The sequence below is a fragment of the Phoca vitulina genome, unplaced genomic scaffold (assembly GCF_004348235.1).
Source record: "Phoca vitulina isolate PV1807 unplaced genomic scaffold, GSC_HSeal_1.0 scaffold85, whole genome shotgun sequence".
Classification (NCBI taxonomy): Eukaryota; Metazoa; Chordata; class Mammalia; order Carnivora; family Phocidae; genus Phoca; species Phoca vitulina.
In genome coordinates, this window is record NW_022589788.1 from 242,769 (window position 1) to 256,740 (window position 13,972).

At 62.0% G+C, this 13,972-nt stretch overlaps 1 protein-coding gene across 1 annotated transcript in view; it reads right to left on the reverse strand.

The window, feature by feature from the left end:
• Window positions 1-8,864, reverse strand: part of CPLX1 (complexin 1) — a 36,292-nt gene extending 27,428 nt beyond the window's left edge. The window contains exons 1-2 of the mRNA XM_032395572.1: window positions 8,711-8,864; window positions 7,219-7,324 (exon numbers count right to left, since the gene is read on the reverse strand). Coding sequence (XP_032251463.1) covers window positions 7,219-7,249 — 31 coding nt within the window. The 5' untranslated portion in view covers window positions 7,250-7,324; window positions 8,711-8,864. The remainder of the gene's footprint in view (window positions 1-7,218; window positions 7,325-8,710) is intronic.
• Window positions 8,865-13,972: the final 5,108 nt, after the last annotated feature.

Here is a 13,972-nt window from a genome sequence, read left to right on the forward strand (position 1 = left end):
CAGACCCAGCACTCGACACACAGCACTGAGCACTTGGCACCCAGCATGCAGCACCTAGTACATAGTACCCCCAACACCCAGCATGCAGCACTCAGCACCAGGCACGCAGCATCCGCAGCACCCAGACCCAGCATGCAGAACCCAACACCCAGTACCCTCAGCACCCAGCACTCAGAACCACACTCAACACCCAGAACCCAGTACTCAGTACCCTCAGCACCTAGCACACAGAACCCAGCACCATCAGAACTCAGCACAGAGCATTTAGCACCTGGCACTCAATACATGGCATCTGGCCCTGTCAGCACCCAGCATGCAGCACTCGGAACCCAGCACCCCAGCCACTCTGCTGGGCCCTGAGCAGCTTGGATGCCACAGTTCACAGTCAAGCCCATGGGACTAAAGGGGACCTACCGGGTGGAACAGGGACTCTCCCCCAGCCCTGCCAGGCTGCCCCTAAGAAAAGGAAGCCAGAGCTCCTGACCGACCCCTGCAAGGGAAGAGAAACCATGTTCTCCCCTGCCTGGGAGATGAGAAAAGTGAGAGCAACCCTAGAAAAGAGAGATTTGGGGGCGCCCGGGTGGCTCAGTTCGTTAAGCATTCAGCTCTTGGTTTTGGCTCAGGTCATGATCTCATGGGTTGTGGGATCGAGTCCTGCATCAGGTTCTGCACTCAGCGGGGAGTCTGCTTCTCCCTCTCCCTCTGCTCCTCCCCCAGCTCTCTCTCAAATAAATAAAATCTTAAAAAAGAAGAAGAAAATGTTCTTAAAAAAAAAAAGAAAAAAAAGGACACCTGGGTGGCTTAGTCGGTTAAGCGTCTGCCTTCGGCTCAGGTCATGATCCTGGGGTCTCAGGATCGAGTCCCGCATCGGGCTCCCTGCTCAGTGGAAAGCCTGCTTCTCCCTCTGACCCTCCCCGCTCTCGTGCTCTCTCTCTCTCTCTTTCTCAAATAAATAAAATCTTAAAAAAAATAAAATTAAAAAAATTTAAAAAAATCTAAAAACGAGAGATTCATACAAAGCCCAAGACCAGGCAGGTCAGGAGGAAGGACCAAGCAGCACCCAGCCAAAGCCTCCACCTCCCCCTAGACAGAACCAGGGTGCTCTGGGCAGCCCCGACCAACAACAGGAGTCTCAATGCTCCCCCCTTGCCCAGCCGGGGTGCACCCCCTGCCTGATCCATTATGACCTGGACCATGCCAGAGTCTCTGAAATTTGTTGGCATTAGGGTCTGCCTGGACTTGATGCTCATTCTGCTAGTTTAACGCCCCAGCAGTAAATGTGCAATGTTCCCGAGCCAACCGAGCAGTCCCTGATGTTAGTGCAAGATCACTGTGAGCCCCGCCACAGAGGAGCTATTAAAATGAATGCTTTAATCCCAACCAGAATTTCTTGCCAACCAACAAGGAAAAAAACAAATGACTTTATCGGTTGAAGTGCAATATATCCATTTTATTCCCACATTGGGGCTAAGGCTTTATAACTGATCTGTAGCTTAATCAACTAGGAGTATCGTGTCTTGAGGGAAGACCTGTCCTTCATTGTTTTAGGGAGAAAAGGCAGTTTCTCTGATGTGTCTTTCCAGCCTCCGAGAGATGTTGGATACATGGTGTCTCTCCTGAGCCCAGGGAAGTGAGCTGGTGCCCATTCTGAACGAATGTTGGTGCTTTATCACTGACTTTTTGCTGGCTGCCTGTGGAGAAGTCCAGCTCTCAAGGGTGAGCAGGGGAAGGAGGAGGTACCCGGCCCTTGGAGGGCTCATGGTCTGGGGGTCTTGCATCTGAAAATCAAGATTCCCAAGTTGATGCGAGCCCCGTACTATGAGCTGCCCAATACCGCCCACCTTGTTCGGGGGGTGATGTGCCCACTTTGGCCTCACCTTCCATGACGCACAAATGGAAATCTCCAGTGGGATCCCATAAACACATGCTAACCAGAACAGGGGGCTGTCCCTTGGGCCCTCCCCTTCTGCCTGCCCTGTCCATGTCATGCTGGAGCGGCACCAACCACTCTGCCACTGTTAAGAAGCAGGCTAAGCATGAAAGCCCCGGAAGCTCATGGGGTGACGGGGCACAACAAGAGCTAAAGCTGGCTCCCAGACGGAACCACAGAGCAGCTGAGCCACCTCCTGACTCCTCTCCATGTGAGGGAAACAAACCTTGGTTCCAGCCCCTCTCTGTCTCTCTGATTTGAGTCAAAAGCATTTCCCCAGTGCAGAATTCTGGTGCTGCCCCTCCCAATCTGCCCCTTCTGCAGCCCAGCTCAGCCCGTGGCTCCACCATCCCCCTAGAGAACCTGGCTTCACCTGGTCGTGTCCCAGCTGGGCAGCCCCAGGTCCACGGGAGGCCCCCGATAAACAGAGCTCACCCCAAAACAGACAGATAGGGTAGGGGGGCCAGTGAGACCTGCCCTACCCTCGGGAGCCGGGTTAGGGACAGGATGGGGAGGCCTGGCCTCACCCTCAGTGTACAGTCCCGTGAGTGGACACTGGGGGGTCCAGACAGGACCACCTGGTATCTCAGGCTGTCTCTACAGCTCTGATCTGAGGTCCTAGAGGGCAAGGCAAGGAGAGTCTGGGAAAGAGCCACCTCTGATCTGCAAAGACCTCAGGATCCCTGATGCTACGTCCCCAAAGCAGCTACAGGTACACGCAGGACTCAGCTGGGAGTCAGAGACCCAGCAGCGGGAGAGGGGGGCTCAGGATGCTTTATAGAAGCAGGTGCCAGACAGGGAAGGAGGCCCCCTTCAACATGCCCGTGGAGGTGGAGGAAGGCACCAGCACTGAGGGAGGCGCTTCTCTGCCCAGGGCTCCCGGCTCCCAGAGGGAGACTCAGCTCCAACCCCAGCCCCACCCCATCTTGTGTGAGCAACGCGGGGGGTACTGCCCTCCCTTCTCCAGGGTCTGACCCTGGCAGTCTCGACACATCTGGGGACTGACCCCCAAGAGCCCCCAGCAGAGAGCACACAACCTAGCACCCACAGGGTGCAGAGGCCCCCCGACCACAGCAGCCCCCAGAGGCTCTCCCTGGGGTACATGTCCGTGAAATGCTTTTCTTCTGTCCGCGGAGGTCTGGGTGACAGTGATCCATCTTCCTTCCATACACGTGCAGTCTGGCCAGGCAGGGCTTCTGTCCCCACTCAGACATGCTCGCCTCAGGACGGTGGCTGTCCATTCCTGCATCCTCCCCGTGCACCCGGCACAGGCCCTGACGCTTGACTCCCCAAGAGAGGACAGCCTCCCCCCAGGATGGCCCCAGGTCAACTCGCCACAGGACACAGGACACAGTGACCACGTGTCAGTGAGCCACTGGAGTGTGCTCGGTGAGAAGACCCCCCGTGGGCTTGGTCACGGTTGTCCCGTAATGTCCTCCTTCCCATCTCCTGCTGCCTTCTACACCTGGCCCCGCCCTGCAGCCCTTGGGCCTTTGCATGTGCTGTGTCCCAGGGTCATCTGCCCACCCTTGAATCCCACCTCAGATGCCCCCTCCTCCGTGAAGCCCTCCCCTGCCCCCACACCATCCCCGAGGACCTGAGCATGCTTTGGACATGGAATATGTCACACCAAGGCAGATCAACAGGACAGCCAGCCATGAACCAGTTGTTAGGGCCAAAATAGCCACGCTGCACCTGATTTAGCCTGATGAGAGTCTACACCAACCACCCAACCACATTAACCTGACAATTGCCTATGCTCTTGTCCACGGTGTGAATACAGCCCCAGGGCCGCTTGCCACTTCCTGGCCTTGGGAGAAAACTGTTTTTTCTTCAAACTGCACCCTTGAAGACTCTGAGCCCCAGATCTGTGTACAGTGGCCCAAGCACGTGGCCCCCATTCAAGGCCACCTTGTCGCGGTCTCCAGGCCACCACTCGAGCTGCTCCCACAGACTTTGCAAGTGTTCTCTTCTTCGAGGGACTGAGCATTAAATCTGGGGTCAATCTTGGGGTGGCCCAAGAACATAAAGGCCTCCACGATATTCTCTCAGTGAGAACAAATTTGTCAACAGCTGGACACTTTTCTCAACAATTTGGCCCCAGGAGAATTCTCCTCAGCCAGCCCTGTGTGCCCATGGCACCCACAGCTCCCTGGCCTCGGCAGCAGAACAGTGTCCAGGGGGACACGTCTGACTTTGAAGGAACCAAAGGTGCCCCCTAGTCATCCCAGAAAGAATTCAGGCCCTAAGAGCAGACGCCCCCATGGGCTCCACCCGGTCCCTCCCAGGCTGCATCTCAAGAGAGAGACTGCCACCATGCAAAGCCCTCCCATGCCCAGGGGCCCAGGGACTGGAATGTGTGGGCAGATCCTGCCATCGCAAGGAAAGGAGCCCCGGGAGCCATTTGTCCCCTCCTTTGTGGTCCGTGGCTGCCTACGTGCTCTCCGGGGCTCTGGGCGTCTGTGAGCCCACCAGTCAGTGCCGGTGGCCTTGCTGGGGCGTGAGTCCCACTGCTCCCCCGCAGCGGCGCTGACAGTCCCACTCCCACCTGCCAGGACCCCTCCTGGCCTGCTGGGCCCTGTCCCCCCTCACTGCCCAGGGCAGCCCCTTGTCACCACAGCAATGCCTAGCCACCCCCCTCATCCTTCCCTTTCTTCCAGTAGCAGGTGCTCCCAGGCGGCCTCGTGGTCCCCAGAGCCTGTGGAGGAGACCGCCTTCAGCAAGGGTCACACCGCGCTGTAGGGGCAGAGCCAGAAGCCTGCTGGCCAGGCTTGGGTTCCACGGGGGTTGGGCTGCAGGGACTGGGCAGCATCAGCCATCGACAGAGGTTTATAGGAAAGGCCTGGGGTCGCCGAACTGCATCTGAGCTCCTTCTGGACTGGCAGCCTGAATTTCGGGCTGCCACTCAGTTCATCACACCCTGAGCCCCAGAGTGGACCAGACATGCGCTTCGGGGTGGCGGGGTGGGGGACTGTGGACACCCTGTTGGTCTACCTGACATGGGACTCTCCAAGCTGTCACCTTGAAGCTTCTGTCCCCAGCAAAGGCCTTCCATGAGACACATGGTCAGGACAACACAGCAGCCCAGTGAGCTGGCCACAACTTAACTAGGCTACATCGAGTCCTGTCCCCAGTAGGGCCGAGCGAGGCCTGCCCCCATGGGGCTCCCTCCAGGCCCTGTGTCTTTCCTCCCTCCTGCTGCACAGGTACATGGTCTCTGTGTTTTTAGCCCTGACTCTATTTCTCAGTTTGTGTCAGATACATCTGTCTCTCTGTCTCTGTGTCTGTCTCAGTGTCTCTCTCCGCCATGCACCCTGCACTTCTGTCTCTTGTCCCGTTTCCTTGGGTTCCTCAATCTTGGTCTCAGGGCCCCCTGTCTTTTTCCCCTGGCTGTTCTGTTCTGATCCTCCATCCCCCACAGATTCCCAGACAGCCGGTGCCCCAGTGCCCCTCTCCCTCTGGCCTGCCCCTCCCCACGTCTGTCTTGTGTGTCCGGGGCACCCTCTCTCCAACCCACACCTGCTCCCTGTTTCTCGGGTCCATCCCTCTGGGTCTGGGTCTGGATTTGGGTCTGTCTCTGTCCCTCTGTCTGTATGTACTCATCCTAAGAGGCCAAAATGATGCCCATCCAGGGGGAGAGAAAGCACAGGAAAAAAACACAAGGTCTCACCCTAGAGGTCAGATGCAGCCCCCAACCTCAGCAGTGGGGGGGATGACAAGTAGTGGGGGGCAGCACCTGGTGGGCGCACCCTGTGGGTGGCTGCTGAGAGGGTGCTCCAAGGCCCACCCCCGTGCAGCCCACCCCGTTGCTGCCGCAGGAGAAACTTTGGGCTGACATGGAACAAAGGGGATCCAGGCTGGCAATTACCCAGCTAATTTCAGCCATGTAGACAGCCAAATCAGATATTTCAGGTTTCTTACAAACCCACCTCAGGGCCTGAATTAGCCACCTAATTAATTATCTGTACCAGCCTGGGACCGGCTGGGTGGGAACATGGATTGCTCCCGGTGCCAGGATGCTTGTCCCTGAATCATGTCCTGGTGACGTAATCATTATAATTAGACCCAACCTGCAGCCTATCCTTGACCACAGAATCCCAGGAACAGTGGCCCCAGGCCAGGCCCAAATGTCTTTTCATTCGTGGTGGCAGAAATGCAGCCATTCTGCAAAAGACAAGCCCACCCACAGGGCCCCTGTCCTGTGTTTGGTGGCACTGGCCCCGCCATCCTGCCCCCTCCATTACCAGCACAACAGCCCCCATCCGCTCCCCAGCTCTAGCAACAAGGTCCCGATTCCTCCTGCCTCTGCAGCAGCACCATGAGGATGGCCTTGTCATGCATCACCTGACTCATGCCAGGCTGTGCACGGTACCAGGTCAGGGTGCGGCCCATGGAGGCCACCAGAGGGAAACATCCCGAATGGCAGAGTCAGGAGCTGGCCACAGGCTCCCATCCCAGGGAGCTCCGGGGAGCTGGTGTTGCAAACAGGGGAGCTGGGGCACACAGGATGGGCCCCTTGGGCCTTGGCTGACCAGACGGCTCTACCAGGACGCACCTATCCCAGTGTGGACTTCAGCCCATTGCCCTGCCCACCTCCTAGGCCAGCGTCTCTGGCCTCAGTGATGACCCCCTCTGGACGAAATAGGCACAAGATTCCCTTCAGATTAGAAGGGCGGCCCCCTCCCCGACACACACACAGCTGCCCTGCCTGTCTTGGCGTCTTCCCTTGTCCCTGTGCTCAGCCAGCCCTAGCTCCCTGTGCACGCTGCTGCCCCCACCCTGGATGAAATCCACGGGGTCCTTGCTGGACGCCACAGATCCAGCCCCGGCCCCCACCCCTACTCCACCTGCTGCAGCTTCCCATGGCTCTGCTCACCAACAGCAGAACCCCCATGGGGCCCACCAGACGCTGCCAGTTAGGATTGGCCCTTGGTGCCCCTGAAACCCACCCCCCACTAGCCTCCCAAAAGCGAGGGTGCTGCTGCTTCACCCTGGACCCCAGCCTCAGCACTGTCTGGTGGGCTCTGCCCTGACCACGCACACCAGTGTACACCCTCCCCCACTCCCCGTGCTGCCAAGGCCATTTGGGAGGCGCTGGCTTTGGTTCCTACGCCCCTTCTCCCTGGCTCTGTCCTGAGGGAGGGAGCGGGCAGGTGTGTTTCCGGGGACATGCAGTGAAGGCATCTGTGAAGTCTGAGGGTGACCACGTGCTGAACGTGCCCCCGTGTGTCTGCATGCCATTGTGGGGATGAGGCCAGCCTTGTGCCCCCACACCCCCAACTTCCTACCTCCCAGGGCCTGTTTCATCACGAACTCCATGACGATGGCTTTGATTCCTCAGCGGCTCCTCCAAGGGTCCGAACACACATCCAAGTGTGGTGGGGAGTTCTCTGCCTGGGGGAGAGGAAGTGGTCACAGGTCACCCTGGCTAGGCCTGGGGGAGGGCTTTTTGCTCATCCCTACCTGACGACCCCTGAGCATGGGTCTGTGGTCTGGAGAGAGCATCCTTTGTCTATTCCCCCACCCCTATGGCTGGACCCCGACACTGACAGGGACACCTGAGAGGGTCTGGGAGGGTCTCAGTGGAGGAGGGTTTCCACCCCACACCCTGACCAGGGCAGGTAGATTCCAAGACCCCAGCTGGACCTGCAAAGTGGCCTCACGTGGCCCCTGGTTTTCTGAATCCATCTTATGGTGGCTACTGCAGCGACGGGGGCGGGAGAGCACAGCTCAGAAGGAGCCAGGCTGTGTGAAGCTGGGGCAGACCCAAGGGGTGTGTGAAGGTGACTGGTCCTTCTGCCTCCTTGGTGGACCCTGGGCCACAAGGGGGTGGGGGAATCCATTTAAGAGACAGGAAGGGCTATGGTGGGGTGAGGCCAGAGTGGATGCCCCTTCAGAGAGGTCTCTTTGGCTTCTGACAGAGGAGTCTCAGGGGCAGGTAGACCAGGCTCCACCCAGGGGAAATTCGAGGGCCCACTGCCACCCACCCGCAGCAGAGATCCAGGAGAGACTGCAGGGAACCCAGCCTTCAGGGAAATGGAAATGGGAGGTCAGACGCCCCCCCCCCCACCTGCGTCTGCACGGGTGGGGCGCTCCAGGGTCCAGGTCAGCTGAACTCTGGTGCGGAGGGGCTGCCTGTAGGATAAGCAGCTGCAAGTCCCCTCCCTCCCCACTTGTGGGGTCTCTCCTGGCAGGGAAGCCCAGGGCTCTGGAGATCCAGTGTTTTACGGTGTTTTCTTCTGCAGACGAAGGAGACCCGCGTTTGTGCGGCCTGGGGAGGGCTGGCTGGGTGGGAGTGCCCCCGCCTCCCCCCAAAACGCTGGCGCGCAGGGGCGCCCTTGCCGCAAAGCAGATTCTCTTCCAAACTTCTCCCCTGGCTCCTGAGGGGGTGGGGAACTCAGGGCCCAGCCACAGAGAGGCTCGGGGTGCTGCTGGAGCTCCCCCAGGCTTCCCATTGCCTCCCCGCGCGGGCCGGAGATCCCGCTGCCGCCGCACCCCTTGGCTTTGCGGGCGGGCGAGTTGCCCGGCTCTGCTGAGCGGCCCTCAGGCGGGAGCGCGCCAGGAGAGAGAAAGAGACACAGGACATGGGAGGGGACGGGGAGACGCGCAAAGCAGGAGCAAGAAGGAGGGAGGGCGCGGGCCGGGACCGCGGGGCCCGCTTCAGCACCGTGCGGGCGGACAGCGCCCGCCCCGGCCGAGCGCGCGCCCAGCCGGGGCCGGGAAGGGGCAGGCTGGGCAGGGGGCGGCCTGGAGTGGGGTGCGCGCGGGAGCGTGGGTTACCTTCCCGGGGCCGGGGTGCGGGCGGGCAGGCGCCTGGGCAGTCAGTGGCGGAGCGCGCTCGGGCTGGCCCGGTCCATGTGGCGCCCCGGGAACTGCGGCGGCGGCTGAAGGGCACGGCGAGGAGGGCGCGTCACATGGAGGCGCACCCCGCCCCCCGCCCGCGTCCGAGCGTGACGACGAGGGCGGGGCCGCAGCGGCGAGGCGGGCGCCCGGGGGGGGGGCGGGGGCGGGGGCGGGAGCGACGGAGCCGCGCCCCCCTCTCCACTCGCAAACCCTGCCCCCTCGCCCGATTCGGTGGGATCCAGGAGCCGGCGCCTGCGACCTCGCCCGCCCAGCAGCTTAGAATCTCAGATACTGCCCCCACCCCACCACCACCATGCGACCTTCTCGGTGTGGACCCGGGCGGGGGTCCCCGGCCCTCTTCGCAGACAGGGTCCCGCAACCCCACGCCCCCGCCCGTGCGGGGCACCTCGTGAGCGCAGGTGGGACCCATACGTGCGCAGCCCTCAGTGGCAAAAGCTCTCTCTTTTCCGGCCGGAGGGGAGAGGCCTGGGGGTTGGGGGCCGCGGCTCCCCTCCCCATTCCACTTCACCGGGGCGCGCAGGGGAAGGGGTTCCTGTCGCCTCAGCCACAGGGAACCGGACCCGGACCAGTGCCCCTGCGCGCTGCCCGCGACCCCGACCCCGCCGCTCTCGGGCCCCTCGGAATCCCAGGGCGGGAGAAGGGAGCCCCCAGACTCTGAAAACCCACCCACTCCCTGGGGGAGAGAGAACCGCAGACCGGCCCGGACCTATTTTTCAGTGTGATAGCGTCTGAGAGAGGGAGGAGGCCACCCCAAGTTTCATTTCAGTGGGACGGAGGCGGGAGACCCCCGCCCCCTCGGACGGCCAGCGCGGCTGCCGCGGGGGAGGAGACGCGCGCCGAGTGCGGCTGGCGCCGGCGGCTCAGAGCGGGCGGCCCTTCGCGGGGCAGGGACGCGTGAAGGTCACTGCAGACAAGGGCCGCTCCGCCCCGACTGGCCCCGCAGCCCCGCCCTCTGCCGCGGCCGCCCCCTCCCCCGGGCCTCCAGGATTTCCCCGGCGGCAGAAGCCGCACTGCGGGGAGAGCCGGGTCGCCGCAAGGTCGGAGGCTAAGCCTCCAGTCCCGCCGCCCCTCCCGGGGGTCGGGAGACCCCACCCTGCAGCCGGGGCATGCGAGTATTGTGAGCGGTACTATGGGGAGGGGCTGCGGCTCGGCCGCAGTCCGGGTCTCAAAGAGCAGCGGGGCTGAAATGTTGCTCGGGCTTCTGGCCCAGGGATGACCTCCTGGTTGGTGGGCAGACAACCCTGGTGGCCGCTGCATTAACTTGTCACCGACCCCTCCCGACTGAGTCAGGACTTGCAGGACCTGGGGTGGAAGAGGCGAGCCCGGAGCTGCTTCTGCCCCTCACCCGACCCCGAGGAGACCACGCCCCCTGCTCCTCTCCGCCCCTCCCCTCAGCTGCCCCCAGAGGCTCAGACTCCGCTCTGGAAGACTTGCAGGCCCAGCCCGTTGGGCGCTTGGGCTCCCAGCTCCTACCCCTCGCTGACCATCTCCAGGCCCTACTGTGCCTGGCAGTGGCCTGGTAGGGGCCCAAGGGGAGGGTACGGAGGAAGCCAGCCCTCCTCCCTGGGCTTGCGGGTCAGTCTCCACTCAGCGGCCGCTCTGGTTAGCGAGGTTCCTAGGGACCCTGGAGGAGGCCCGCGTCCCAAGACCTACAGCTCAGGACACGCAATGATGCAGCCTCTCCGGATCCCAGGGCCCCGGAATCTGGCCTCAACATTCTCACTTTGTCCTGCTGACAGGTCCTGTCACTCAGATCTGGGCCAGGAGGTGAAAGGGGAGGGGGTGCTGCCCAAAGGGGGAGCCTGGGGACAGGACATAAGACTCAAGCCAGGGCTGCAGGGAGCCCCTGGAGCTGGCCTGCCCAGACTGCCCCCCCCCAGGAATATGAGGAGCACACATCTCATCTCTCCCCCAACCCTTCTCTAGAGGTGGCTTATAGCTCTGGGCCTTAAGCAGGTCTGGAGACGGGCATTCTGTGGTCAGCTGTTCCCAGGTGTGTGAAGGTCCTGAGGGTCTGCCTTGAGACCCAGCTCAGGATCTGCCCAGGCTGGGCCTTTCCAGTGTCCTCAGAACCTGAGTGTGGATGCTGGAGGGAGAGGTCTGGTCCAGGAAAGAGAGAAGTCACTTCCCACTGGACCTCTTCCCTCCAGCCCTGCCACCAGATGGACCTGGAGGATGAGCCTCAGCTGATCTCCTGTGTCAACCCACAGAGGACCCCAGAGGTGACCTCAGCAGAGTCCACAGCAGGCCCTACAACTAATGACCCCAGGTACCCTCATGAGCCACCTGAGGGAGACACCCCGTTGACCTTAGGGCAGCCAGGTTGGGCAGGGTCCTGCCGTGTCCTGTCAGGGCAGCACAGGCTCATGGAACAGAGGAGTACAGAGGTCCTCACGTCAGACCACGGATGCTGTCTGGCCCTCCCAGTGCCTCCCTGTCCCTCTCTCTGTCATTCCCCTCCTACACTCACCACACCCACACGGTGACCCTCCTCAGTTCTCACAGGTGCCCAGGCCCTGAGCTGGGGGTGTGTGGCCCAACCAGGACTCAGGCTCTCCCAGGGGAAAGAGACAGTCCGGGGTCAGAGTGACTGGTGCCCCGCTCCGGGAGAGGGAGGCTGGGCAGGTGTGGAGCCCGAGAAGGGCCAGCTCTGGGCAAGTGGTGAGGACGTGAGGTGAGCCGGCTGCGAACTGCCCCCCTGCCCGGTCTGCTCCCGTGTATTGGTGGCCCCGTGAGTGCCCAGCAGAGGACCTGGGTATTGGTGAACCGTCCCCAGACCTGCAGCCAGCCAGACAGGCGGGAGCTTAGCAGGAAACTTCCAAATAGCTGAGGAAGATCGAGGAGTGAGCTCAGAAGGCACCTGGATGTGGGCGCAGTCCAGGGTGGTGTCAGGGCACAGAGGCGGTGGTCCTGGGTGGGGGGTGGATTCCAGGGAGCCAGCATGATGGGAAGGGTATCCCACCAAGAGGTCAGCGTTTGGGACATGCGTGTTTGGACACAGCCAAGGCCTGGCGGTGGGACCCTGGCCAGCCGGCAGCAGGGGTATACAGCTCCCAGCCCAGCCCTCTGCATGCTCTTGCAATGCATGACCCTCCAGATTGGCCCCTCAAAGCCAGAACCCCTGATCCAAAGCAAGGTTTGCCAAAGACCATAGGATGCTGGGTTTGGACCCCCTGCCATCCAGAGTCCCCTTTGTAGCCTCCACGGAGTCACTCCAGATGGCAGAAGAGAGGAGCCAGCCACCCTGCCCCAGCCCTCCCCGGAAGCCCCTCCCAGGGACCCCTTTGCTCCCTCCAGGGAGGCCTGGCACCTGCCAGTCCCATCTGTCCCTTGGAGGGCCGGCCGTGGCTCCCGCACCCCAGGGCACCATCCTGCTCCAGCCCGGAGAGGGCCCTGGAAGCACCTTCAGGGGTTGTTGGTGTTGCTCTTCAGTTTCGGGGTGGGGTCTGGCAGGGGGCTGCAGGCCCCTCAGGAGGGGCTGGGAGGGACTTTCGGCACACATGGGCTTGCCCAGAAACTTCAAACGCAAACTTAATAATTTAACACTGAATGATTCAGTCCCCAACGCTGGCGCCGTGCGCACTGCTGGTTTCCTGCTGGATTTCATTGCTGCCTGGAAGGTATAACACGGGAAACGCAGAAGCGAAGTGAGACCAGGGTTGTCTTTCATCAGAGCTGGGGCTAGACCCGTGGCTCTGAGTGCAGGGGCCTGTGTGCCTGCCTGATGCCGTGACCCCTGCGCCCGCCACCGTGGGCAAGAAACGCCTCTGGGGCCCAGCTGGCCACGGGGTCAGCATCTGGGAGTGAAGCTGGAGGCGCCACCCAGCCCGGGGTCCCATCCTGGGTGCTGGGACACACTAGGCCTGGTCAGGGTCTTGTGACGAAATGCACTTTCTTCCCAACCGTCTGGTTCCACAGAGGCCCTGCCCCCATCCCCAACAGACAAGGGGTCCCCTAGGTCCCCACCAGAACCCCATGGACCCACTTTCCTGAGGAGCTGGCCGAGGAGCTGGGCTCAGAGCACAGTGATGGATCCTGCCCTATCGGCCTCAGACCCCAGACCCCGGGCGCTGTCTGCCTTCCCTCGCAGGGCCTCTCCCTCAGCCCAAGGTCACCTCACTCCCCAGCTCCATGCTCATCTCGCCGTTGACCAGCGCCTTCCTCTTCGCAGGCTCCGGTCACTGCCAACACAGCCCTGGGGTGGCGGGGGGGGGGGGCGCGGGCAGAGCTGGTGGGGTCTCTGAGTCACCTGCAGGGTATCAGAACGGAGAGGCATGCCTTTCAGAGATGCTCAGGGAAGGGGGCAGTGCAGGGGCCGAGGGAAGGCACAGAGGGGTCGGCAGGGGCTGTGAGGCGCCCCCCGCATCCCCCCACGGGCAGCTTCCCTAGAGCAGCCCCTCTGTGCTCCAACATAGAAATACCCTGCATGGGCTTGGACGTAGAATTCAGCCTCTCTCTGGCTGCTGTGGGGCAGGGGCTGCACAGAGGCTCCAGGACGACCCTGAGTGGACATCGGCAGCCCGGGTGAGGGATGGGAGGCGTGGAGGACGCTGGGGCAGGGATGAGTTTGCTCCTGGAGCTGAAGGCCTCTACCCTCTGGGAGCCCAGGCCTCCAGAGGGGTCCTCGTGCCCCTCACTGCAGCTCCAGAGCCCAGGGGGCTGGGCCTGGGCATGTCTGTGCCTGTCCCACCAGGGTCTCCTCTGCAGTCACCAGGACAGCGGGCCCCGAAACAAATGTCCAGGCTGGGTGAATGCCCTGGGGCATCTCTAAGCCTTGAGGGACATCTGGTCACGTCGACTGGTTTGGTGGTGACATCAAGCCGGGGGCTCTGGGCCCCTGACTCTCTGACCAATGGTCCCTCCCTGGAACCTGTCATATGACCCCCACCGGAGGACCTCCCTGAGCTGCAGACCAGATGTTCTTGCTCCGCAAATGGCCCCCCAAGTTCTCCTGTCCACCCCCCAAGTTCACTCTGCACCACCCCAGAGGCCTCCTCCACCCTCGAAGGAGCCACAGGACCTGCCCCAAGGACCAAGCCCAGTGGGACCCTGTAACAGAACCTTCTTCTGCACTGTACTTCCCAGCCCTGACCTGAGCCAGGCTCAGCCCCCAGACACGGGATGCCTGCCTGCACAAGCCACAGGCATGAGCCACAAATGTGGGCTGGCAGGGGCGCT